Source organism: Macaca mulatta, chromosome 13 (genome assembly GCF_049350105.2).
Source record: "Macaca mulatta isolate MMU2019108-1 chromosome 13, T2T-MMU8v2.0, whole genome shotgun sequence".
NCBI lineage: Eukaryota > Metazoa > Chordata > Mammalia > Primates > Cercopithecidae > Macaca > Macaca mulatta.
In genome coordinates this window covers 100,102,074-100,127,177 of record NC_133418.1, presented here as the reverse complement: position 1 = coordinate 100,127,177, position 25,104 = coordinate 100,102,074, and the positions used below count along the sequence as shown (strand labels likewise).

The following is a 25,104-nucleotide window of genomic DNA, read 5'->3' as shown; positions in this document are numbered from 1 at the left end:
TGCTACCCGGTCTATGTTCATCCCCCAGAACTTTGTTCACAAGCCACTGCCCCTGCCCCTGCCGTACCGACCTCGGGATCGAAATCCAATGTGCCCTTCATGGCCCAGCTCCTCCTCCTGAGGCTTTTCTCTCCACTCTCACTGTCCGTGCGCCACAGAGGCCCCGGGGAGGCTCGAGGACCTCCTTTCCATCACCGTGGGGTGAGCCCCACCCTCGCAACCAGAAGAAAGGAAGGGAGCGGACCTGCTGTCTGTGGGATGGGAGTCGGGACACTGACTGTGTCGGAATGCGCCTATGCAGGCCTGTCCTCGGGGAGAGGGGGCTTCGTGTCCTTCACACAGTGCTTCATGAAGGGGTGAGTTAGGTGCCATCTCTCTTTTTTCCAAAGGCAAAAATGAGCCACACCACAGATTAGGTCAATGACACTCAGCCAGAGGAAATATCCTCCTGAGATCTTCCCTCTCAGGTCAGCCTCTCACTGGAGCCCTCCGGCACTGGGAAGGAGCCCTCCCGTTCCCGCCTCTGGCTTCCTTTCCATAAAGCAAAGGAGCAGAAGCAGGCAACAGGTCCCAAGAAATCGCACAGCTCCCGGCTCCAGGTCTCTGGGGAGACAACCCTTGCCTGGGGAAGCCTGGGAGGTTCGGGGAAGCAAACAGAATTCCTAAGACTGGGAGAACAAAAGCAAAATTTACCACGCAACCAACAGCAGCTCAGCAGTGGAAGGTCTGCAGCCTGGGGATGGCCCCAGTTCACACTGGAAACCCTTTCACCATCAGAGAACTCCGGCACAGACGCCAAGTACGGCCACGGCAGGTCACCTGCCCTCCCTCCAGCTCCACCACCGTTCTCCCCGTCCTCGCCACACAACCACACACTCAACAGCCTCCACACACTCCACTGTCCCCTCATGCCCCTTGTCATCCCGAATCACGGTGTCACTGGCTTCCACTGTCCACCTACCCCTCCCACCCATGCCCTTTTCCCAGCTCACCTATCTCTACCTCTGCTCCCTAAGCAGAGCCACAGGGAGCTAAGAATAGATCCTGGCAATCTCTGCAGCAAAGTCTCTTTGGGTTTCCCGTCTCCTTTCTATTTCCTGCACCTGTCACAGGTTCCTGCCCCAGCACACAAGCTGGAGTCTCGGTGGTCATCAGCTCCCTCTGGGAGAGGCTGGAAGAGCACTGGATTGGGACCCAGGAGACGGAGGTCACAGACCGAGGTTCTGCCCCTATCTCTCTGTGTGACCTCAGGCCAGTCACTTCCCTCTCTGGGCCTGGGAGTCCTCTTCTCTGGAAAGTTCGGAATGTCTCCTGGCTCAGGCTCTCCAGGGCCATCCCCCAGTGGATGGAGGAGGAGAGGGAGCAGCAGGAAAAACCAGATCCCCTTAGGGATGAACCCCTACTCACTACTATTTGTAAATTCCACTCAAGCAACATGCAACTTGGCACCTCCCAAGAGAGGTATGGGTTTTGGCTTTACATAGTTAGAGACAAACTTAAAATAATAATAACGCTTGCATCTGGACGAGGCTTTGTGGCTTACAAAGTGCTTTCACTCGCTGCCTCGTGTATTCTTCCCACAACCCTGGCAGAGCTGACATCGCCATCACTGTCACAGCAAACGTATGCGGCAGGCACTATTCTAAGAGTTCTACCTATGCAACTCGAGATCACAGAGCTGCTTCGTGGCAGATCCAGCCATGGATGCCCAGAGAACTGGCCCCGAGTCTGGCTGTCACTTACCATGTCCCTGTCCCTCCATCCTGCCCACTTACAGAGGGGGAAACCACAGCTCAGTGAGATGAAATGGTCTACCTGAGACCCCAGCACCCACAGATGGGCAGAATTTGAACTCAACTCCTATTTGCTGACAAAACGACTATGAAACAGAAAAAACAGGAAACGCAAAGAATGTCAGCACCTAGAAGAAAGGAAGGGAGTGGACCTGCTGTCTGTGGGATGGGAGTCGGGACACTGTATCAGAACACGCCCTCGGTGGGGTGTGGAGACTGTGGAGCCCCACACCCTCCCACAGAGGCCCAAGGAGGTCAGCTGCGCTGCCCAGGGCCCCAGGCATTCAACTCTGGGCCAGGCTTCCCTCCTCCTGGCACACCGCCTCCTTCTCCCCAAACCACCATCCACTCTTCTGCCTTGTGAGGTGATGGCTGTATTGATTTTGATGCCTTCCTCAATCCCAGTAAATAAACCATTCTCTTGGGACCAGAGCCCATGTCCCATCTAAGAGCAGGATCTCACTCTCGGCTGGAATGCTGCTGTCACCCCAGCCACCTCTGCCACCAGCCTGCCAGGCCGAACTGTCCCTGGGTTTCCTGCCCAATAGGCCCTTGAAAGATGCCTTCCCGCTGTTGCAGATGGAAGCAAGCAGAAGCAGCTTGCTAGACCAGCCCTGACTCTTCCTCAGCTCGAGGGGTGGCTGCGGCTCCTCAAGGAGGCCACCAGTGTGGACCTCGAGTGGCACCACCCGGCTGAAGGAGGCAGGGCTGCAGACGGCAGCAGCATCTCATCCCCTCCATAGGAAACTACAGTTACCATAGAGGGGTGTGTAGAGCTTTGCTTCTCCGATTTGCATAAGCTTATATAAAGAATCTAACCATCCTAAATGTGCATAGAGTCACACAAACATGTAATTCACAGAAAGATCTCTGGAAGTATCCACACCAAACATTTGGCAATGGGTACCTATGGGAAGGGGAGCAAGGGAAGGAAGGAGGACTTTCCCTTTTATTCTTTGTACTCCTGTCCAGGCTGAATTATTTTCTTACAATAGTGCTTCATAATATAGGAGAAAATTGATATTCATATCTATCTTAAGAGAGAGCTCAATGTTAACAGCAGTTATCCTTCAGAAATAATATTATGGGTAATATTTTTCAATACTATGTAGTATTTTTCAGGCTTTCCATAGTGAATACATTTGTTACTTTTATGTTAGACTGAACCATATGAAATGAAGTTGCCTTTTTTTTTTTTTTTTTTTGAGACAGAGTCTTGCTCTATCACCCAAGCTGGAGTACAGTGGCAAAATCTCGACTCACTGCAACCTCCGCCTCCCGGGTTCAAGCGATTCTCCTATCTCAGCCTCCCGAGTAGCAGGGATTATAGGTGTGCACCACCACGCCCAGCTAATTTTTGTATTTTAGTAGAGACAGAGTTTCAACATGTTGGCCAGGCTGGTCTTGAACGCCTGACCACAAGTGATCTGCTCACCTTGGCTTCCCAAAGCACTGCAATTATAGGCATGAGTCACCGCACCCGGCCTAAGCTGCCATTTTTTTTTACAAGTTGCAAGTGATTGGATATCAGCAATTCCATGCAGTTGAACCTAATAACAATTCATGCATCAACATTCAACAAATAGTTATGGAGTGACTGCTCTGTACCAGGCCCATATCCAGATAATAACAAACTCTCTTTTTTAAAGAAAGTAAATAGGCCGGGCGTGGTGGCTCACGCCTGTAATCCCAACACTTTGGGAGGCCGAGGCAGGTGAGTCACGAGGTCAGCAGATTGAAACCATCCTGGCTAACACGGTGAAACCCCGTCTCTACTAAAAACACAAAAAATTAGCTGGGCGTGGTGGCAGGCGCCTGTAGTTCCAGCTACTCGGGAGGCTGAGGCAGGAGAATGGCGTGAACCTGGGAGACAGAGCTTACAGTGAGCCCAGATGGCGCCACTGCACTCCAGCCTAGGCGACAGAGCGAGACTCCGTCTCAAAAAAAACAAAACAAAACAAAACAAAAAACAAAAAAACAAAAAACAGAAAAAAAGAAAGTAAATAAGTAAATAGACTGAGCAGGGCTTCCCTTGCAGACAGGGACCCCGGGTTACCTGTCTGTGTATCCCCAGCACCCAGCAAAGTGTGCAAACCTGTGTCTGGACCCACATATGTTTGGCAGAGTGAAAAACCAAGTAAGTAGATAGATGGAAAATAAACAGGCATACAAGTAAAATTACATATTCTTTAAAAAACCAATGACAAATACAGCATCTCAGTAAGAAAAGTGGACTGTGGACAAAGAAGTGGATGTGTCAGACTCTGACGAACCTGATTATCGTGCTGATCTTGGCTGATCTGGCAGGAAGACAGAGAAGCAAGGGGGAAGGGAGATAGCATAAGGGGTGTGCAGGCTGCAGAGGGACGTGGCGTGGTCAGCAGGCAGCCCAGGGAGACTAACAAACCTTCCAGCGCTGAGAAGCAGTTCTGGCTGCATGGTCCATGTGAAGGCCTCTCCTGCCTCACTCCCCTACACAACACATCCTGCCAGGCAGGGAAACATTCCACAGTCGCTGTAGAGCTGTCCTGGCATCCAGAGAGCACTGAGTTTCTCTATATTACCAATAACTTAAGGCTGGGCATGGTGGTCCACGCCTGTAATCCCAGCACTTTGGGAGGCCGAGGTGGACAGATGACCTGAGGTTGGGCGTTCGAGACCAGCCTGGTCAACATGGCAAAATCCTGCCTCTATTAAAAATACACAAATTAGCCGGACATGGTGGCAGGCACCTGTAATCCCAGCTACCCGGGAGGCTGAGGCAGGAGAATCACTTGAACCCAGGAGGCGGAGGTTGCAGTGAGCCAAGATCATGCCACTGGACTCCAGCCTGGGCAAAACAGCCAGACTGTCTCAAAAAAAAAAAAAATTAAATTAAATTAATTAATTAAATAAAAGATTAAAGAAAACTTAAATGTTTATGTAGATAATAGCTCTTTCATTAAGGCCTGACATATAAACTTTCCAGGAATGGGGGGCCATCCCCCTGTCTTAAATGTATAGCTACAGAATTTCTACCTCCAGTGTTTGTGTCCCACAGCCAGGTAGCATGGACGAGGTTCTGTGAGCAGGCTGGGCAAACAGGAGAAGGCAGTCCTGAGAAATGCGCTTTAGTCTACAGCTAGAGAAAATGCCCAGGACCATGTAAGGCCTGGAAACCATATCACCTGAGGACTTCTTGAAAAAAGGAGATGGGCAGCTGAAGAGGAGATCCAGGGAGAGCAAGATAGCTGAATTTAAACACTGAAAGGACTGCTGTGTAGAAAACAAGAAGTAGATGTGCATTACTTCCTGTGGACAAACTAGAACCAGGAAAGGGCCGGGCACGGTAGCTCATGCATGTAATCCCAGCACTTTGGGAGGCCGAGGCGGGTGGATCACCTGAGGTCAGGAGTTCAAGACCAGCCTGGCCAAGATGGTGAAACCCCATCTCTACTAAAAAGACAAAAATCAGCTGGGCGTGGTGGCGGGCACCTGTAATCCCAGCTAATTGAGACACTGAGGCAGAAGAATCGCTTGAACTCAGGAGGCAGAGGTTGCAGTGAGCCAAGATCATGCCATTGCACTGTAGCCTGGCGACAAGAGTGAGACTCCGTCTCAAAAAAGAAAAGAAAAGGGCCGGGTGCGGTGGCTCAAGCCTGTAATCCCAGCACTTTGGGAGGCCGAGACGGGCGGATCACGAGGTCAGGAGATCGAGACCATCCTGGCTAACACGGTGAAACCCCGTCTCTACTAAAAAATACAAAAAAACTAGCCGGGCGAGGTGGCAGGCGCCTGTAGTCCCAGCTACTTGGGAGGCTGAGGCAGGAGAATGGTCTAAACCCGGGAGGCGGAGCTTGCAGTGAGCTGAGATCCGGCCACTGCACCCCAGCCTGGGCGACAGAGCAAGACTCTGTCTCAAAAAAAAAAAAAAAAAAAAGAAAAGAAAAGAAAAGAAAAGAATCAGGAATGGAAGCAAGGAGGGAGCAGGTCAGAGCTGAGTAGGAAGGAGCAGGGGCACAGGATAGCACTGGAGCCCCCAGAGCCAAGACACCGGATCCACCAAGACAGTCCAGTCCCTCCAGAAATCGACTAACATTACGCGTGCAGCAGGCAAGCTCCTCTCTAGGAAGCCCATGCATTTATTTCTGCTCCAACTTTCGGAGTATTTTCCAAGAATCAGTTATGTTTAGTCCCAAACCTGTTTATGCCAGTTGTTTTTTGGTATTATATTTACATAACTGAATTAAATATAACCTAAACAGATAAAATATGGATGTGAAAGAACGCTCAGAAAAGTAAAGTTTCTAAGAAAAGTAAAGTGTTTCTAAGAAAAGTAAAGTGAGTATTTTGGAAATTTTTGATAAATATGAGTAGCTAAAAGAAATTGCTGTTGAATTCAAGGTAGGCAAGACAATAAAAATTTGGCCAAAAAGAAAGAAAAGTAATAAAAATCTAGGGGGATTCTGTATCCAGGTTCCTTCCAAGTGACTTTTAATTCTTACTCTACTTTAAGGAAACTGGAAATTACACACAACACATCCCAGCTGCAAAAGAAGGCCATAGGAGGGGCTGGTGGCTCATGCCTGTCATCCCATCCACTCAGGAGGTCAAGGTGGGAGGACCGCTTGAACCCAGGAGTTCAAGCCCAACCGGGCAACATAGCAAGACCCCATCTTTAAAAAAAAAAAAGAAGAAGAAGAAAGAAGAAAAAGAAAGAAGAAGAAAGAAGAAAGAAGAAGAAGAAGAAGAAGAAGAGCCACAAGGAATACCAACTAGAGTACCTATATAAAAAGGAAAGAACTTTCCCTTCAACGAAAGATTGGCGAATGACCGTACAGCTAAATGTTTTCAATTAAAACAAGCTATTTAAAATACATATAAATGTATATATGTATGCCCAATTTTTGTGATTCCTGTATTTTACTGACTTTTTATAAAATCTACTGAATTTTAGTAGATGGCACACATTTAACTGTGTGAGTGTGTGTGTGTATATTTGGGTGGTTTTTTGTTTGTTTGTTTTTTTATGAGACAGGGTCTCACTCTGTCACCCAGGCTGGAGTGCAGTGTTGCGATCACGGCTCACTGCAGCCTCAACCTCCTGGGATCAAGCGATCCTCCTGCCTCAGTCTTCCGAGTGCCTGGGACCACAACTGTGTGCCACCATGCCTGGCTAATGTTTTAATTCTGTGTAAAGATGAGGTCTCACTATTTTGCCCAGTCTGGTCTCGAATTCCTGGGCTCAAGTGATCCTCCCACTGTGGCCTCCCAAAGTGTTGAGATTATACACCTGAGCCACCTCGCCCAGCCTTAAGTGTATATTTAGATGAGTATGGACAAATATGTACAACTATGTGACTACATCCCCAGTCAAGATACGAAAGACTGCCATCATCCCAAAATGTTCCATGGTGCCCCATCCAAGTCAACTTCTCCCAGCCCCGCGGAGTGTCTGTTAAGGTACCATAGCTCTTACCACACCACAGTTGGCCCTTGAACAACAGGGTTTGAACTGCACAGGTCCACTTGCAGATTTTCGTTCACCTCGGCAACCCCGAGACAGCAAGACCAACCCATTCTTTCTCCTCCTCCTCAGCTACTCAACGTGAAGATGCAGATGAAGACCTTTTGATAATCCACTTCCACTTAATGAATAGTCAATATATTTTCCCAGCCGGGAGCAGTGGCTCATGCCTGTAATCCCAGCACTTTGGGAGGCCGAGATGGGTGGATCACCTGAGGTCAGGAGTTCGAGACCAGCCTGGCCAAGATGGTGAAACCCTGTCTCTACTAAAAACACAAAAAATTAGCCGGGTGTTGTGGCACATACTTGTGGTCCCAGGTACTTGGGAGACTGAGGCAGGAGGATCGCTTGAGCCCAAGAAGTTGAGGCTGCAGTGAGCTGTGATCACACCATAAAAATTAGCTGGGTGTGGTGTGGGCGCCTATAGTCCCAGCTACTCAGGAGGCTGAAGCAGGGGAATTGCTTGAACCCAGGAGGCGGAGGTTGCAGTGAGCCAAGATGGTGCCACTGCACTCCAGTCTGGGTGACAGAGAGAGACTCCATCTCCAAAAAAAAAAAAAAAAGCTATACATGGACGTTGACTGTGTGTGGGGCAGCACCCCTAAGGCCTGCGTGGTTCAAGGGTCAGCTGTATGCTGAAGCCATCTCTGGACCATCTGTGCTCTCCACCATCTATCTTTTGTCGTTACTACCTTTTCTCACGTACGATACAATTCCCTTTTTTGGTGTACAGTTCTACGTTCTGACACACAGTTTGTAACCACTACCACAACCGCCTGTCTCGATCTCCTCAGAGAAGATGACTTCTGACTGCATTTGGATCTGGAAGACTTGGCCCTGAGACCAGCCGGCTCTGCGCTTCCCGGGGGGAGGCTGGGCGCCGCCTTCACCCTCACTGTTCCTCCTCCACTTTCTCTTCTATAAAATGCCAGTGACAAGAATATCCACCTCACAGAGTGGGTGTGAGGACTAAGTGACATAATGGGATAAAAAGCGCTTCAAAGATCCATGCAAATGTTATTTGTAACTAGTCCCATTAGGCCATCGTGAAGGAAAGTGGGTGAGGAGTGGGGAGGAATGGGAGCAGGGGTGCGAGGCTGCAGGGGCACCACAGCAGGGCTCCAGGACAGCTCGCAAGCTGAACAGGTGGCACCACAATCCCTTTCTCCCCTAAATGCAACTCGAAGCCTCAGGAGTTGTGCGTCACTAACCCTGGTGAGGAGAAAGATTCTAAAGCTCAGGGGAACAAAGTGAGGCCATCTAGGGCTACAGTGACATCCTAACCCCGGGTTCTCAATACGAAAGGAAGCGAGTTCCATGCAGCTCACACGATCTGACCGAATGGAAGGACACACCTGGCTTTCCTACACTACAGTCATGCCAGCGGCCTTCTTCCCCATGTCTCCCACCACAACCAACTCTTCACTCATTCCTCCCAAAAACGGAGCATAAAGAGAAAAGATATTAAGCGAAAGGCCATTGCCAAAATGCAAAAAGAAGGAAGGAAGGGAGGGAGAGAGAGAGAAACGGAGAAAGGGAGAAAAAAAGAGAGAAAGGAAGGAAGGAGGGAAGGAAGGGAAATTTGGATCAAAAGTACACTATTCCACTATTCTAACCAGGTGCGGTGGCTCATGCCTGTAATCCCACACTTTGGAAGGCCCAAACGGGCAGATAACTTGAGATCAGGAGTTTGAGACCAGCCTGACCAACATGGCGAAACCCCATCTCTACCAAAAATACAAAAATTTGCCGGGCGCGGTGGCACATGCCTGTAGTCCCCACAACTGAGGCAGGAGAATCACGTGAACCAGGGAGGCAGAGGCTGCAGTGAGTCAAGATCGTACCCCTGCACTCCAGCCTGGGCGACAGAGTGAAATTCCATCTCAAAAACAAAAAGAAAAAAAAGAAAAAAGTACACTATTCTTTGTCTCTGTGGAGAACTTCACGTTTTTTAGCACATTCTCTCCAACATTCAGAAGGTAACCAAAAAAATGGTGACCCAGCTTGTAAGTTTCTTCTCTCTCTCTCTCTCTCTCTCTCTCTCTTTTTGGGCAGCATCTCTATCGCTCAGGCTGGAGTGCAGCAGCGCAATCTTAGCTCACTGCAACCTCTGCCTCCTGGGTTCAAGTGATTCTCCTGCCTCAGCCTCCCTAGTAGCTAGGACTATAGGTGCACACCACCACGTCCAGCTATTTTTGTATTTTTAGTAGAGATGGGGTTGTATCATGTTGACCAAGCTGGTCTTGAACTCCTGACCTCAGGTAATCCGCCTGCCTCAACCTCCCAAAGTGTTAGGATTACAGATGTGAGCCAATGCGCCTGGCCAGTTTCTTCTCTTTTGCCTCCCATGTGCCATTCCTCTATTGTGTTGTTTTTACTTTTTCGCTGATTATATTAGAGTTACTAACCAAAGCCCTGTCCAGCAAGCAAAGCCATGATCACTACAGAGAGATGAGAAGGTACAGTTTGGTTTTTCATAGTTACTGTGGGGAAATGGTGAATAATTGTAAAGTGTGTTTTTGCATTTTTTAAGACAAAAATTGTCTAGGAAAGTTGAATATGGGTATGTATTAAACAGGGGCTGAGGGTCCGACACCCCAGTCAGGGGTTGGGAAACAATGATAGGGTGGTAGGGCCAAGCGGGGAGGGATGTCAGGGCCTCCCCAACCAGGGAGGCGAGGGCAGGGCTTGAAGCCACCAGGCACCCTTGAGACATCCTGGAAGGAGCCTGGGGCTGCTCAGGCTTTTCTAAAATTCCTCATCGAAGCCAATAATCATAACAATGACAGTGACAGCCAGAGCAACTACCATTTCTAGTGCTTGCTGCCTATCCCAGTGAAAAAGGTATTATTATCACACCCATTTTGCAGGAGAAACCAGGTAGACAGACTAAATAACTTACCCCAGATCTCAGCTGGTAAGTGGGGGAGCTCCTGGTGATTCAAGTCGAATGACTATGACGCCAGTGCTTTGACCCAGAGTCCGAAGCAGAAAGTCACCCGGGGTGAGGGTCGACCAAGACTCACAAGGTCCCTTCACTAAGCCGTAATTGTAGAGGCCAGCAGGTCTGAGACACAATGGAAAGGATAGGAAATGCCACCTGTAATCCCAGCACTTTGGGAGGCTGAGGTGGGCGGATCACCAGAGGTCAGGAGTTCGAGACCAGCCTGGCCAACATGGTGCAACCCCGTCTCTACTAAAACTACAAAAACTAGCCAGTCGTGGTGGTGCATGCCTGTAATCCCAGCTACTCAGGAGGCTGAAGCTGGAGAATCTCTTGAGCCCAGGAGGTGGAGGTTTCAGTGAGCTGAGATTGTACCACTGCACTCCAGCCTGGACGAGAGAGTGAGACTCTGTTTCAAAAAAAAAAAAAGAACCACCCTAGATTGGGCTCTTCACTGAAATAAGGAGTGAATATCCCAAATTTGTCCCTGGAGATCTGGAGATGGGCAATATGATATTAACAACTACAAGCCCAATTACAGGGGGAATGGGTGTTTCAGAGCACTCACTGCTGCACCAATGAAAGGTAAACTGTAAGTACAGGCAGGAGTAGAGCAAAAAGGTGCTGAAGGGTGAGGCTGTGTGCCACTCCTTGGGCTGTCTCCAGCTGACAGGGTCGTCCGCAGTAGAAAATGTGCCTGTGGGCAGTGCCCCCAGCCCCACGTGGGAGGATGAACAACCCTCTCAGCACCATGGCATGCGCTTTGCTCAGATTCCCCTTCAGGAAATTACTGATTTGGTTTCTTAGGAATTGGCAGCAAATATGTACCAATTGACACACATGGTATTACCACCCCCCGCTGCCCTCCAGAGAAGGTGGGAAGGTCCACCTGCCATGATCGGGTTGGTGACCAGGCCTTGAGCAATCTGTCTTATCAGAATCAGGTTCAAGACTGGGCGTGGTGGCTCACGCCTATAATCTCAGCAGTTTGGGAGGCAGGTGGATCACTTGCAGTCAGAAGTTTGAGACCAGCCTGGCCAACGTGGTGAAACCCCATCTCTACTAAAAATGCAAAAAGTTAGCCAGGCATGGTGGCATATGTCTGTAATCTCAGCTACTTGGAAGGCTGAGGCAGGAGAATCACTTAAACCCAGGAGGTGAAGGTTAAGGTGAGCCAGGATCGCACCACTGCACTCGAGAGCAAAACTCCATCCCAAAAAAAATCAAAATAAAAATGAAAAGATTCAGGTTCATGGGGATAAATTCCTCAGGGCCTGGTCCCCTTGGGTGAGAAACTGCCCTCAAGGGCAGTCCAGGAGCCCACCGAGAGCTGGACAGGCAGCTGTCGCAGTCTTCCACTACCAAATCTAACAGCCGACACCAAACTACACTTCCTGGAGACCAGTCCTGAAGTGACATGTGAACAGCAAACCCCAGCCATGGAAATCTTGCGAAAGTTCAAGTCCAGTCACTTATGCTGCGGTATTGAATGGAGCTCAAGAGAGGGGTAGATTTCTTCTGAAACAAGTCCTTTACTTTACTGTTTACAAGAAGGAAAGTGCTGTTGAGGAGAGGAAGGGGAAAAGGAAAGAAACAGTTTCATTTCTAATCAAAGTGAATTCCTTAGGAACCACAAAGAGGAATTTCCTGGAAGAAAGGACTGAAAACCTGCTCAGAAGAAGAAAGAAGCATCAGACAGAAAATGGCCGGGAGGGGGAAAGGAGAGAGGGGATGGGCCTGCTGAAACAACAATAGCAAGTAAAAAAAATACAAGTGACATATAAATAAAATCAATAAATTAAGAGTAGACAAGACCGGGCGCGGTGGCTCATGTCTGTAATCCCAGCACTTTGGGAGGCCGAGGTGGGCAGATCACTTGAGTTCAGGAGTTAGAGACCAGCCTGGCCAACATGGCGAAACCCCATTGCTACAAAAATATAAAAATTAGCCAGGCGTGGTGGTGAGCACCTATAATCTCAGCTACTTGGGAGGCTAAGGCAGGAGAATCACTTGAGCCCAGGAGGCGGGGGTTGCAGTAAGCCGATATTGTGCCACTGCACTCTCATTCTGGGCAACAGAATGAGACTCTCTCTCAAGAAAAAATAAAAATAAAAAAATTAAGAGTAGACAAATGAGCCGAGCGTGGTGGCTCACACCTGTAATCCCAGCACTTTGGAAGGCTGAGGTGGGCAGATCACCTGAGGTCGGCAGTTCCAGACCAGCCTGGCCAACATGGAGAAACCCCGTCTCTACCAAAAATACAAAAATTAGCTGGGCATGGTGGCACATGCCTGTAACCCCAGCTACTTGGGAAGGCTGAGGCAGGAGAATCGCTTGAACCTGGGAAGCAGAGCTTGTGATGAGCTGAGATTGCACCATTGCACTCCAGCCTGGGCAACAAGAGGGAAACTCCTTCTCAAAAACAAAAAAAAAAAGTAGACAAATGCCCTACAGAAAAGGAATAGTACAATCTTCTGCAATATTATTCAGCATTTTATAATTTGAAATATTCTTAACAATAATCCCTTCACAATAAGGAAAAAGAGTTAGTTGATTACACAGAAAAGAGATGAAAAAAGGATAATGAAGAATCTTGGTCTGATTCACTCATAGTTCAAAGATCAGAGATGGTCTGCCAAGATTAAATGTAATAAAGAAATAACTAGCATCTGCACAGTGCTTTGTAGTTTAAGGTGTCTCTATACACATTATCCACCCCTCCCCGACCACGTAACACAGTCACACTCCCGTGCCTTTGTTTGCCAGGTAGAACTGTGGGAAACAGTCCCTCACCTGGCACCATGGCCCCACCTTGGCTAGGCTTAAGTCTCCCCAGTGCAAGAGCATCAGTTGTGTAAAACACCATCAGACAGACACTGCTTCCTGCTTCCTAATGGCCGATCTACCCAGCACAGGCTACCTGGGACAATCATGGGTCCAGGCAGGAAGCAGGGGTGGGTTATGGATGTCCCATGCTGAGGACTCCCCTACACACACATTGGCCTGCCCCATCTGTTGGGTTCTAAGCCCCCTTCCCTTTTGACTCTACACACTCTCCCCGGGCACCCCCTCAGCCTCCCTACAGTTTTAGGTGCCACTTAAATGCTGATGATTCTCAAATCTGCAACTCTAGATCTTTCTTCTCCAGATCTTGAGTACAAAGTCTGGTATACAGAAGGTGTTCAATAACTTTCCACTGAACAATCTGACAAGTTCCACTTGAGATGTCCCAAGGGCACCTCAAACCAAACTCATCTTCTCCATCCCCTACTTCCGTCCTGGTGGGTGGCCCTCATGGTGCCACGCCTGGACTCCCTCACCAGCTTCCTGCACCGCATCGGCTTCATTCAGGTCCACCAAGATGATCCCCCTAAATGCAAACCCAATCCTATCTGGTGTTTCTGAAGCTTGTGCACATGCAAATCTCCACCTCCTGGAAAAGGAATATAAGCATCAGAGCCAAGCTGCCAACCTAAGCTGAAGAGAGAAAGGGGCAGGATTGGTGCTGGGGTCCATGATTAAGCCACATATCCTGTCACCTAGGGCAGTGTCCTGAACACAGGGGCCACTGCATGCTTGAGGAAGTAAGAGAATGACTTCTCACCCAAATAAGGCAAAGCAAAGTCTATACAGATGAATTCTGAACCATCATTTCTCTCTGTACAATGCCGTTCTGAAACTTTCTAAAAATCTTAGAAACGCTACGGAGAATCAATATCTTAATGAAGTTAAACAACACTGGGCTCTGGGCCACGTTTCTAACTTTTGAAGCATTCTACAGTCACAGAGTATTTTGGACCCTACCCAATTTCATGGCTTTAATTAGCTCCGTCTTCCCAGCATCCCCCATGTGCCTCCTGGTTTCTCAGACAGCCTCAAAAGACAGCTGCGATCAATTCATTCCCTCTCTTACACACGCCACTCAAATATCAAAAGACAGAATCAATTTCCTCTTGCATCTGAGTTAGCCTTGACATCTTGTAGCTGATAGTGGTGAGCCTAACCTTAAAAAACTCTGATAGCTTCCACTTTCTGAGACCACCACGCTGTGAGGAAGCCCAAGCTAGCCACACGGAGAGGTCAGGAGGAGGAGCTCTGAGGCTCCAGACATGTGGGTAAAAGCTTCTTAGAACTTGCCAGCATAGCTGGCAACTGAATGCCACAGATGAATGAAACAGTGCAGGTGGACAAATGAGTGACCCCAGCCCATGCCACGTGAAGCACAAAAACCACCCAGCTGAACAATCAAGCCAGAGGATCATGAGAAACAATAAACTGTCATTCTTTTTTTTTTTTTTTGAGACTGGTCTTGCTCTGTCGCCCAGGCTGGAGTGCAGTGGCACAATCATGGCTCATGGCAGCCTCCTGGGCTCATGATCCTCCCACCTCAGCCTTTTGAGTAGCTGGGACTACTGGCATATGCCACCATGCCTGGCTGATTTTTGTACTTTTTGTAGAGACAGAATTTTCCACGTTGCCCAGGTTTAGACTGTTACTCTTTTAAGCCCCTAAGTTTCGGGGCTGTTTGTTACACAGCAGTGGATAACTAAAACACATGGTGAAGAAATGGACATTTATTCAGTAACACTGAGTAATGAGCCATCCCACATTACTGAATTTCCAAATATAATCCTTATTTGTTCAAACTTGTGTTATCCATTCCCGAGGAAAATGTTTTTAGATACTACACTGCACTTTATACTAAATATAATTTAATATTTTCTTTCTCTCTCTCTCTCTTTTTTTTTTTTTTTTTTTTTTTTTTGTGAGACAAAGTCTCGCTCTGTCACCAGGCTGGAGGGCAGTGGCACAATCTTAGCTCACTACAATCTCTGCCTCCCGGGTTCAAGCAATTCTCCTGCCTCAGCCTCCTGAGTAGCTGGGACTACAGGCATGCACCAGCACGCCCAGCTGATTTTTTGTATTTTAATAGAGACGGGGTTTCACCATGTTGGCCAGGATGGTCTCGATCTCTTGACCTTGTGATCTGCCCACCTTGGCCTCCCAAAGTGCTAGGATTACAGATGTGAACCACTGCACCTGGCCTTAATATTTTCTTGATGAGTTGGTCACCATTATGCACATCAGTTACTACACTGTCCTATAATGTAACAACACCTCCTACAGCCACAGAAGGTGCACAAGGGCTGTTGGTTGCAACACTCAACACCCCAGACATCTCTGCTCCTTGAAGATGCCCCCATAAACACCTCCTCATCCCCCAGATTGCTCCTTCTAATGCTTGTGAGTTGAGAAACCAAAACCCTAACCCCGTTGGAACTATCTCAACAGGCTCTGATGGAAGATCTAAGGGGTTCTTCTTTTTGAGATGGGGTCTCACTGTTCCCCAGTCTGCAGTGGGGTGATGTGATCAGAGTTCACTGTAACTTCAAACCCCTGGGCTCAAGCCATCCTCCTCCCCAGCCTCCTGTATAAGACACATACCACCAGGCTGGGTGCAGTGGTTCATGCCTGTAATCCCAGCACTTTGGTAGGCCGAGGCAGGCAGATACCTGAGGTCAGGAGTTCGAGACCAGCCTGGCCGCTGTGGTGAAACCCCGTGTCTACTAAAAATACAAAAAAATTAGCTAGGCATGGTGGCAGGCACCTGAAATCCCAGCTACTCAGGAGGCTGAGGTAGGAGAATCACTTGAACCCAGGAGGTGGAGGTTGCAGTGAGCCAAGATCGCGCCATTGCACTCCAGCCTGGGTGACAGACTCAAAAAAAAAAAAAACAACAACAAACAAACAAACAAAAAAAACCACACACACACACCACCAAGCCCAGCTGAATTTTTTTGGGGGTGTGTGTGTGTGTGTGTGTGTGTGTGTATGTGTGAAGATGGGCTCTCATTATGTTGCCCAGGCTGGTCTTGAACTCCTGGCCTCAAATGATATTCCTGCCTCAGCCTCCCAAAGTGCTGGGATTCCAGGCATGAGCTACTGGTCACCGCCTAAGGGGTTCTTTTATGACTCCAATGAGAAGGAACTCCAAAATCCTACTGACCTGGGTGCCAATCCTGCTGTACCGCTTACTAGCTATGTGGCCGTGGACAAGTCATTTCAGTCGTCACACATTTCAGTTTCCTGATCTGTAAAATGGAAATAATATTTGCCTCTTGCCAGAAGGCACTAAACTGTAACACAGCAAGAGCTCAGTAAACACAGCCACCTCCTCACTATCCCTGCTTATGGGCCTCGACCTACGCACGATGTGTCTCTGAGTCTCAGTGTTGGTGAGAGCACATACCCATGGAATCTATCATCAAGAATGTATAATTTGGTGATGGCTGGGCGCAGTGGCTCACACCTGTAATCCAGCACTTTAGGAGGTGGAGGTGGGTGAACCGCCTGAGCTCAGGAGTTCAAGCCCAGCCTGGGCAACGTGGTGAAACCCTGTCTCTATTTGGAAAAAAAAAAAAAAAAAAGGAAGAAGGAAAAAGAAAAAAGAAAAAACAAAAAGAATGTATAATTTGGTGGGGGGGGGGCAGCTGGTGGCAGACAGTGGTGCTGGAATATTAATCCAGCGTTGGACCACCCTCGTGGGATTTACTGTTTGTTTATGAAGAAACTGCAGAATGCGAATAACCCTGGCATCCCAGCCATTCCATCTCTCAGAGGGTTTACCCAGAAGGTTGGGCAGCTCAAGCCCAGGAGTGAGCATGTGTGCGCGTGCGTGTGTGTGTGTGTGTGTGTGCATGCCTGCATGTGGGTATAAAACTACCCAGTCATCCACCCCTGGCTCAGCCCTGGGCTTCCGTTTCCTCTCTAGAAATACCCGCTGACTATAAAGCGCTGATTTAAAATAATAAACACGAGGAGTTCAATGTTCACAGCAAAATGTCAGGGAAATAATGCGGGTGAAAGGTGGGGCCTAAATTGCATATGCACGATGATGACAAACTGGGAAAGCTCTGTTTACACACAGATGGGGATCAGAAAAGGCCACAGAAAGCTGCGACCGGGAAAGGATGGAGGGGTGATTTTCTGCAAAGTTGTTTACATGTTCAATGACTGATTATTCCTCCTCACATGCAGTTGGATCTGATGGCCCTGCAGTCCCCTTCTATGCAGGTCATCACTGTTCCGTTCCCTGGACCCTCCGCTGATGTCCATTTGCATACTCTCCATGGAGGGATGACGGCTTCTTTCCCGCCCCTGGTCAGCAGAGGAACCCAGGGCCAAAGAGCCAGGACTGGCTTGAGTTTGCCTCCTCTTGCCCTGTGTCCTGCACACCTCTCCCCGCAGCCTGCTTCCTGAAGGCTGAAAGCCCCCAGGCCCGCTGCTTCCTGCCCACCACACCCCACACCAGCTCCTGTTCCAATTCAGCCCCCTGTCTTTCTCACGTACTCCTGGCCACATGCCCACAGGGAACATCGTCATGGGCTTCTCCCCTCTTTGCATCCAATTCCCATGGGGAGAAGGGGGTGCCTCCTGTTATACCTTAGGGACTGCCATCTCTTGACACTGTTCAGTCATGTTGCTTAGCAAAATTACATTTGGGGGCAGCCAGAAAAGGAGGAGGCGGCCCAGATGTCTGGGTTCCAGAGAAAGAGAGGCTTTCAGGGAAGTCCCCCATTCCACCTTTCTTACCCACCGGTGACCCCTCCCCTGTAATCCAGCCCCACTACCTCCTCTCAACCTCACTGAGCCTCAGTCCCCTCATCTGTGAAATGGAGCCAGTAACATCCAGGATGAAACGGGTGAGGTGCATGCAACAGCTACCTGCCGTCTACAGACAGGGTGTCTCTGGAAGCCTCAGCTTCCTCCCACCCTCCCTATGGCAGCTCCCTCCAGCCCCTCAGAGCCAATGTTCCTTCCCTGGGTGAATGATTGCTGTGTCATTTGCAGATGTGAAAGAAACTGCACATCCACAGCTTCCTCATGTTTTACTTGGTGGAAAAAGGTCTTCACAGGCTCTTCATTCCATGAGAGAATTTTGCTCCCAAATAGCCTTTCTGCTCTGAAGGGTACAAAATATTTGTCAGCAGTTCCTAGTCCCTACTTTGCCCCATGCTAAAGGCACGCCCCCAACCACCCCCAACCATCCTGGCTGCCTTCCCCATTGTCCGCACCCATTGGCTGCTGGTCCTGCAGATACTGGTCCTGAGCCCAGCCCCCTCCTTCCTCCTCACCCAGCTCAGGGGCAGTTTAGAGCAGTAAAGGGCAAATTATTCTGTAACAGGTCCTGGGGCAGGACCCAGGCCAGGAGAGCGAAATGGGCAAACACTGCCAGCTTCAGCTCCTCCTGATCCATCTGCCCTCCCTTCCGGCTGCTCTGGGCCTGTGCTGCCTCCCGGGATGGGGGAGCCATGGAGTAGCTCTCGGTGCTCCATGGAACACACACAAATGAGCCCTGGGCTGGGAGTCAATGCCTGGGCTCCCGTCCTATTTCCACCACCAAAGTGCTGGGTGACAGTGAACCAGTTATCACCCATCTCTGTTTTGTCCTCTGTTTCCTCCTCTGGACAGTGGCTCACGCCTATAATCCCAGCATTTTGGGAGGCCAAGGCAGGCAGATTACCTGAGGTCAGGAGTTCCAGAACAGCCTGGCCAACATGGTGAAACCCCGCCTCTACTAAAAATACAAAAATAAATAGCCAGGCATGGTGGCGGCTGCCTGTAATCCCAGCTACTTGGGAGGCTGAGGCAGGAGAATCACTTGAACCCGGGAGAAAGAAGTTGCAGTGAGCCAAGACCACAACATTGCACTCCAGCCTGGGCAACAAAAACGAAACTCTGTCTCAAAAAAAAAAAAAAAAAAAAAAAGAAGAATGGGGGACAGGCAGGGGCTAGAGGATGGGTCGTGAGAACCACTGGTCAGGTCCCTGCCCATCCAAGGTGGCTCCCAGAACATCCTCTCCACCCCAGCACAGCCTGAGTGTCAGATGGCCTCACCCTCCTTATCCCCTGACCTTGCAGGCTGCAAGGCCCATGCAGCTCAGCAATATTCATTTATTAACTCACTGGTGGGGCCCCAGCCCCACCCCATCCCACACTCTCTGATCACCTGCTCTTCCTGTCAGAACCCCACCCACCGGCCTCCTGAGAGGAGCCCAGGACAGGCTGTCTGGCTGGCCTCCGACCACTCAGGCTGCCGCAGCCCCATGTGTACCTTCCGTCCTTCCCCACAGAGCCGCGCATGGGCATGGAGGGATAAGGGCTGCAGAGGAAGAAGACTTTTGACATTGGCAAAGCTTCATGCTGCCAGTGACAGCAGCAACAAAATCACAAAACTCGCAAGCCCCCAGAAATCCAGGTGTCTACTTCAAACTGGGAAACTGCGTTCATCCCCCACCGACCCTGGAGGGAGTCGCCAGCCAGAGCCAACAGGGGATGGGAGAGAGAAAGACAAGGGGAAGCACATGGGCAGGAGAAAGGCAGTGCCTGGGGTCTGGGGTCTGGAGAAAGTTCTGGGACCTACCCTGACTAGGAGGGGCCTAGCCCCCTGGTCCTTGCATCCTATCCTCCAGCCCCTGCCCCCCATCCTTGATGGGGCCCACATTCCAGGAGGCAACAGCAGCAGGGGAGGTGAATGACGCCTCACTCCAGGGCTCAGGGAGACCGCTGTCCCATCCCTCCCCACAGCAACGCAGGCTGCTGCAGCCCGTGTTTGTTGTTGTTGTTGTTGTTGTTGTTGTTGTTTGACGGAGTCTTGCTCTGTCGCCCAGGTTGGAGTACAGTGGTGTGAGCTCGGCTCACTGCAAGCTCCACCTCCTGGGTTCAACTGATTCTCCTGCCTCAGTCTCCTGGGTAGCTGGGATTACAAGCGCGCCCCATCACTCCTGGCTAATTTTTGTATTTTTAGTAGAGACAGGGTTTCGCCATGTTGGCCAGGCTAGTCTTGAACTCCTGACCTCAGGTGATCCGCCTGCTTCAGTCTCCCAAAGTTCTGGGATTACAGGCATGAGCCACCATGCCCAGCCCTGTTTCCATCGTCTTCAGAGGCCAAATGCTGGGATGCTGTGAGTTGAGGAAGACTCTGGTGGGTGGGCCTGGGAACCCAGGCACCTTTTAAAAAAGTCACATTAGTCTCAACCAGTGACTCAGAAGCTTCTGGAACACAGCCCACTGTAAGCTGGGGCCTTCTCCTTCGATCTCAGGCTCCCAATCGGACCTTGAGAGCCCTCTGCCCCTCTTGCTCTGCTCCCAAAGCTGCCTCCCAGGCACTGCTTCCATGCCAAGGTCGGGCTCCTCTGGGATGCTAATATTTTTACTCTTGATTTCTATCTTTTTTTTTTTTTCTTTTTTCTAAGTTTTAGGGTTTTATGTCTTAGCACTACCCAAAGGAAAACCATCATGAGTTTAGAAGTGATCTCCAAGCAGCCACATGGTGGGGCACCCAGGCCCCGGCCCAGCCCTGTGGCCACGTCTTTGCAGTGTCCTTTTCCCTGGAAGCTCCAGGAGCCTCAAAATAAGCTCCTTGTCCACCTGAGGAGATGGAGCTAGAGAGACCAGTCATCCCCAGACCTCAGACCTTAAGCTTAAAAAGAACCTGGGACGCCCTGGCACAGTGGCTCACGTCTGTAATCCCAGCACTTTGGGAGGCTGAGGCGGGCGGATCATGAGGTCAAGAGATCGAGACTATCCTGGCCAACATGGTGAAACCACATCTCTACTAAAAATACAAAAATTAGCCAGGCGTGGAGGCGCATGCCTGTAATCTCAGCTACTCGGGAGGCTGAGGCAGAATACCTTGAACCCGGGAGGCAGAGGTTGCAGTGAGCTGAGATTGCGCCATTGCACTCCAGCCTGGCGAAAGAGCGAGACTGTGTCTCAAAAAAAAAAAAAAAAAGAACCTGGAACTGGCTAATGCATGGCCTGAAGAGACAAGACTGGTGTTTCCACCTAGTTGATGACCAGAAACTCATAGCCCCCTCTACAGAGATTTGGGGTGGGGACGGCAGGGCAGCACACAGCCACTGTCCCCAGGAGGTGGGATGGGAAGCAAAGCTCCTGCTCTCAGGCAGCTCTCGGTGCTCCATGGAACACACACAAATGAGCCCTGGGCTGGGAGTCAATGCCTGGGCTCCCGTCCTGTTTCTGCCACCAAAGTGCTGGGTGACAGTGAACCAGTTATCACCTATCTCTGTTTCCTCCTCTGTAAAATGGCGAGTCTGGACTAGATGCCCTGCCAGGCCCCTGCCTATGTTAACATCCTCTACCCATTTCTAGATCAAATCAGCAGGCTGAGGCATGACTGGAGAAATGAGCAGAGGAGTGGAAGATTCTGTCCGTTCACCCTGGGCCTGCCCACAGCACCTGGTCTCAGGGCCCAGGCACTGACCTCCATGGCTGCTAGAGGCTCACATCAGTCAGCAAGGATTCTGGACACGCCCTGCCTCTCCTGATACCCAGAAGGTCACTGCTTCAGAGCTGACTCTACCCCAGCCCCGCTAACCACAGAACAGAGCTGGCGTGGGAGTTAAGACGTCTCTACCAGACAGAGCACTGCAGGGGCAGGAAGTGGGGGAGCCTCTCTTGACCATCATTGGCACAAGGCTGGCAGGCTGGGCATCAAACCAGATGCAGATATCTCCGCCTCTGGTCACCGGCTTGCTGGCTCCCCAGGGACACACACTGCCTACTGTCCCTCAGGTCCCCCGGCCTCTGCAGCCCCTGAGGGCCCAGCACTTGGTGGGAACACAACACTATAATAGTTAAGCTGAGGCCGAAATTCCACCCCAATACTATAAATAATAGTTAAACTGAGGCCGAAATTCCACCCCTTCCAGTAGAACACACGCTCCAGGACCAGCAGATCCTACGTCACAGTGGCCAGCATGACTGCCCCTATTTGCATGCCCACACCACACCTTCAGTGGGGAGACTGACATTCTCTACTTCATAGAACTCCCCAGGCAGCCCGAGCTGCCCGGAGGCAGGAAATAGGACAACTGCGTCTTCCCTCTGTGCAGCCCTTCACGTATCCTAACGTGCTTTCCCCCAAATCTCCTGCGAGCCTGACAACAAAAGTGTCATGCAGGCAGGGCAGATGTTATCCCCATTTGACAAAGGGGCACTGAGTCCACACAGCTAGTCAGTGTTGGGGGAGAGATGGGAATCGAGGAGCCCTCTTCCCACGGGAAGTCCTCCTCGCCAGGGTCACCGACAGGGAATGGCCAGGACAATGCTGCCTCAAGACCAGCCCTGGGTGGACCTTCCTGTCACACGCTTAGGCTGGGCACAGGTGAAGAGCAGCCCTGAGGCCCAGTGCCCTGACATCCTCCTTTCCCTGGGGCCAAGCACAGGCAGACTCCGGGCAATGGTACGGGGGTGCAAAGGCAGGGACTAGGGAGAGAGGTTAGAGCCCTGGAGGCCCCCAGAACACATTTTGACTCAAAGGCAAAGCAAACATCAACTCCAACAAGTGCCACGTTGGTGAGAGCTGCTGGAGAGGACGCCACAGGGGGACAGTGGGCAGGACTCACCTCGCGCAGCAGCTGCATCCCCTTCAGCTCCTCCTGCTGCTGCTGGGCCACAGTGACCCCCAGGACCAAGGTGTGCACCACACAGGAGACCACGGAGATGATCACGATGGGGCTGAGGCTGAGAGGCAGCGTGATGAAGAAGGAGAAGACGAAGAAGACCTGCCAGCCCACGGTGTCACTGGCCGCGTGGGCACGCGCGAAGTTCAGGCCCAGGTAGGAGAAGATCTGGGCAGTTATGAGCAGCCACAGCAGGTAGGGCACCACTCTGCGGGTGGCCCGGTCCGGGAGCAGCCCCTTTTTGCAGAGCACAAAGAGGATGATGTCCAACAGCAGTCCAATTCCAGCCACGGCGAGGGGAGCCAGCTTGTCGCTGGAGAAGACCACAGCACACATGACCACCACGTAGCAGTCAAAGAGGGCAGCAAAGACCACCAGCACCAGCAGGGTCTCGTGGCGCTGCCTTTTGAAGTAGGTCTGGTAGAGGTTCTCCAAGGACTCCGGCACGAAGGTCAGCCGCATGAAGCGAGGCAGGCACAGGCAGGAGCCCGAGTTCCGGACCGAGATTTCATGGGTCCGGCCCACCCCGCGGTCAGGGTCGGAGGGCAGGCTGACGGAGTACTCGGCTGAGTACTCGGCCGAGTACTCGGGCTCAGAGAAGCCCTGGTTCCTCGGCATCCTGGCTGGTGTCTGCTACTGGCCCTAGAGAAGTGGACCGGGATCAGAGGAAGAGCTCTGGACTGGGCTACCTCTCAGGGCTCGCTGAGATCTGGGGAGGGCCTCTTCTTGGCTGGGGCGGAGGGGCGGCCACCTCCAGCAGGAACGCAGAGCGGGTTTCCAGGGCACAGGGAGCACTGATCAGCTAGAACTGAAAAGGGCATTGCTGAGCAGAAGCACCTCTTCCCTCCTACCTTGTGGTTTCCCCATGACCCGCCCTAACCCTCATAAAAGGATCTCTGCTGCAAGAGCCTCCCAATCCAGGGCCTTCCCTGCCACCCCCGCTCACACCACCGCCCACCGCACGCACACTTAGTCCTGTCCACGCCAGACACTCGATTTCCTGTCCCTGGCTTGTGGAAGGGCCTAGCCGCCTCTCCATCCCTGGCACCCGGTTTCTCTCTGTCATCTCTTCTTTCTCAGTCCCTGACTTCCTCACCTAAATTCCCTCCAGGCCCAGTCCTTAGAAGCTGGAAATAAAATGTGCCGGAAAGAAACTAGGACCATCCTGGGGATTCCTGAGCCTTCCTTCTGTTTACTTCCTTTTTCCACCAAGCCCTTGGAGACTCGGGCTCCGATCCGGCCCCCTTCCCACGCTCAGGGCGCTGTCTTCCCCCCGGAAGCCTGGCCCTGCCCCTGCGTTTACCTGTGCGGGAACTCGGCCACCGCGTGCTCCGGGACGGTCCCCGCGAGGGCTGGGGCTGGAGGGCTCGGCGCGCCCGAGGGCTGCTCTCCGCAGAGCCGCGCCGCCCCGCCAGTGCCTCGGGGCCCGGCCGGCCGGAGCGCGATCTCTCGCCGTCAGGCCCGGGATCCGACCGGGAGAGGCGCAGGGCTGCCCCTCAGCATCCGCGGGCGCCCGGCCGCAGCGGGAAGGAGGCGGCGGCGACTAGGGCTGGGAGATCCCGGGGCGCCGGCCCAGCGCGCCCGCCCTAGGGCTAAGGCTCGGGGGCCGGGGCCGTGCAGGGGCCGTGCGGGAGCCGGCAGGCGCGGGCGGCGGCGAGCGCGGCTCTCCGGACCCCTCCCCTGCACCCGCGGAGGCGGCGGCGGCGGCTAGGGGCGCGCGCGGGGCCCTCCCCGGCGGGAGCGCGGGCCGAACACGGGGAAGCCCGCCAGCATCCTCTCGCCCGCCGGCGCCGAGCCGAGCCAGCCGAGTCCGGGCTCGGCGTGCTGCACAGCTATTCCCCGCGCGGCGCCGGCGGCTCCCGGGCCACGCGCGCTCCAGGCCCCGGGAGGCGGGAGGCGGGAGGCGGGAGGCGGGCGGGGCGGCCCCTCCCTCGCCCCAGTCACCGCCCTCTCGGCGGCGCGTCCCGGAGTGGGGCGGCGGGGGAGGTGCCGGGCGGCGGTCCCGGGATCCGCGCGGGCGAGAGCTGGAGGGGCCCGGGCAGCCCCCGATCCGGCGGGGGCGGCGGGCTGGGGAGACGGCTGCGTGGAAGCGCGGGCGTGGGCGGCGGGCGGGAGGGCTGGGGCGAATCCACGCCTTCCCGCGAGCAGGCCCGGTCTAGGAGGATGGAAGACCGAGACGCGCCCGCCCGCAGGTGAGGCGCGCTAGGGACACCCTGCCGCCGCCCCCTCCTCCGCCACGGCTTCCTTCCGGACCGGCAGAGGCCGGGGCTCAGGTTTGGGGACCGCTCCACTGCGGGGGGCGTGGGGCCTAAGTATCCCCGCCCACCCCGGGAGCCCAGACTTCGGAGCGCCAGGCCTGAGCTTTCCGCAGAG

General features: G+C 52.1%; 1 protein-coding gene across 14 annotated transcripts in view; it reads right to left on the bottom strand.

The window, feature by feature from the left end:
• The window catches only part of ADCY3 (adenylate cyclase 3), a 101,966-nt gene extending 77,399 nt beyond the window's left edge, over positions 1-24,567 (bottom strand). For 12 of the 14 annotated variants that reach the window (XM_077958232.1, XM_028831418.2, XM_028831419.2 and 9 more), the window contains exons 1-2: positions 24,035-24,567; positions 22,675-23,539 (exon numbers count right to left, since the gene is read on the bottom strand). In XM_077958232.1, coding sequence (XP_077814358.1) covers positions 22,675-23,349 — 675 coding nt within the window. In that variant the 5' untranslated portion in view covers positions 23,350-23,539; positions 24,035-24,567. 14 annotated transcript variants of the gene reach the window in all.
• Positions 24,568-25,104: the final 537 nt, after the last annotated feature.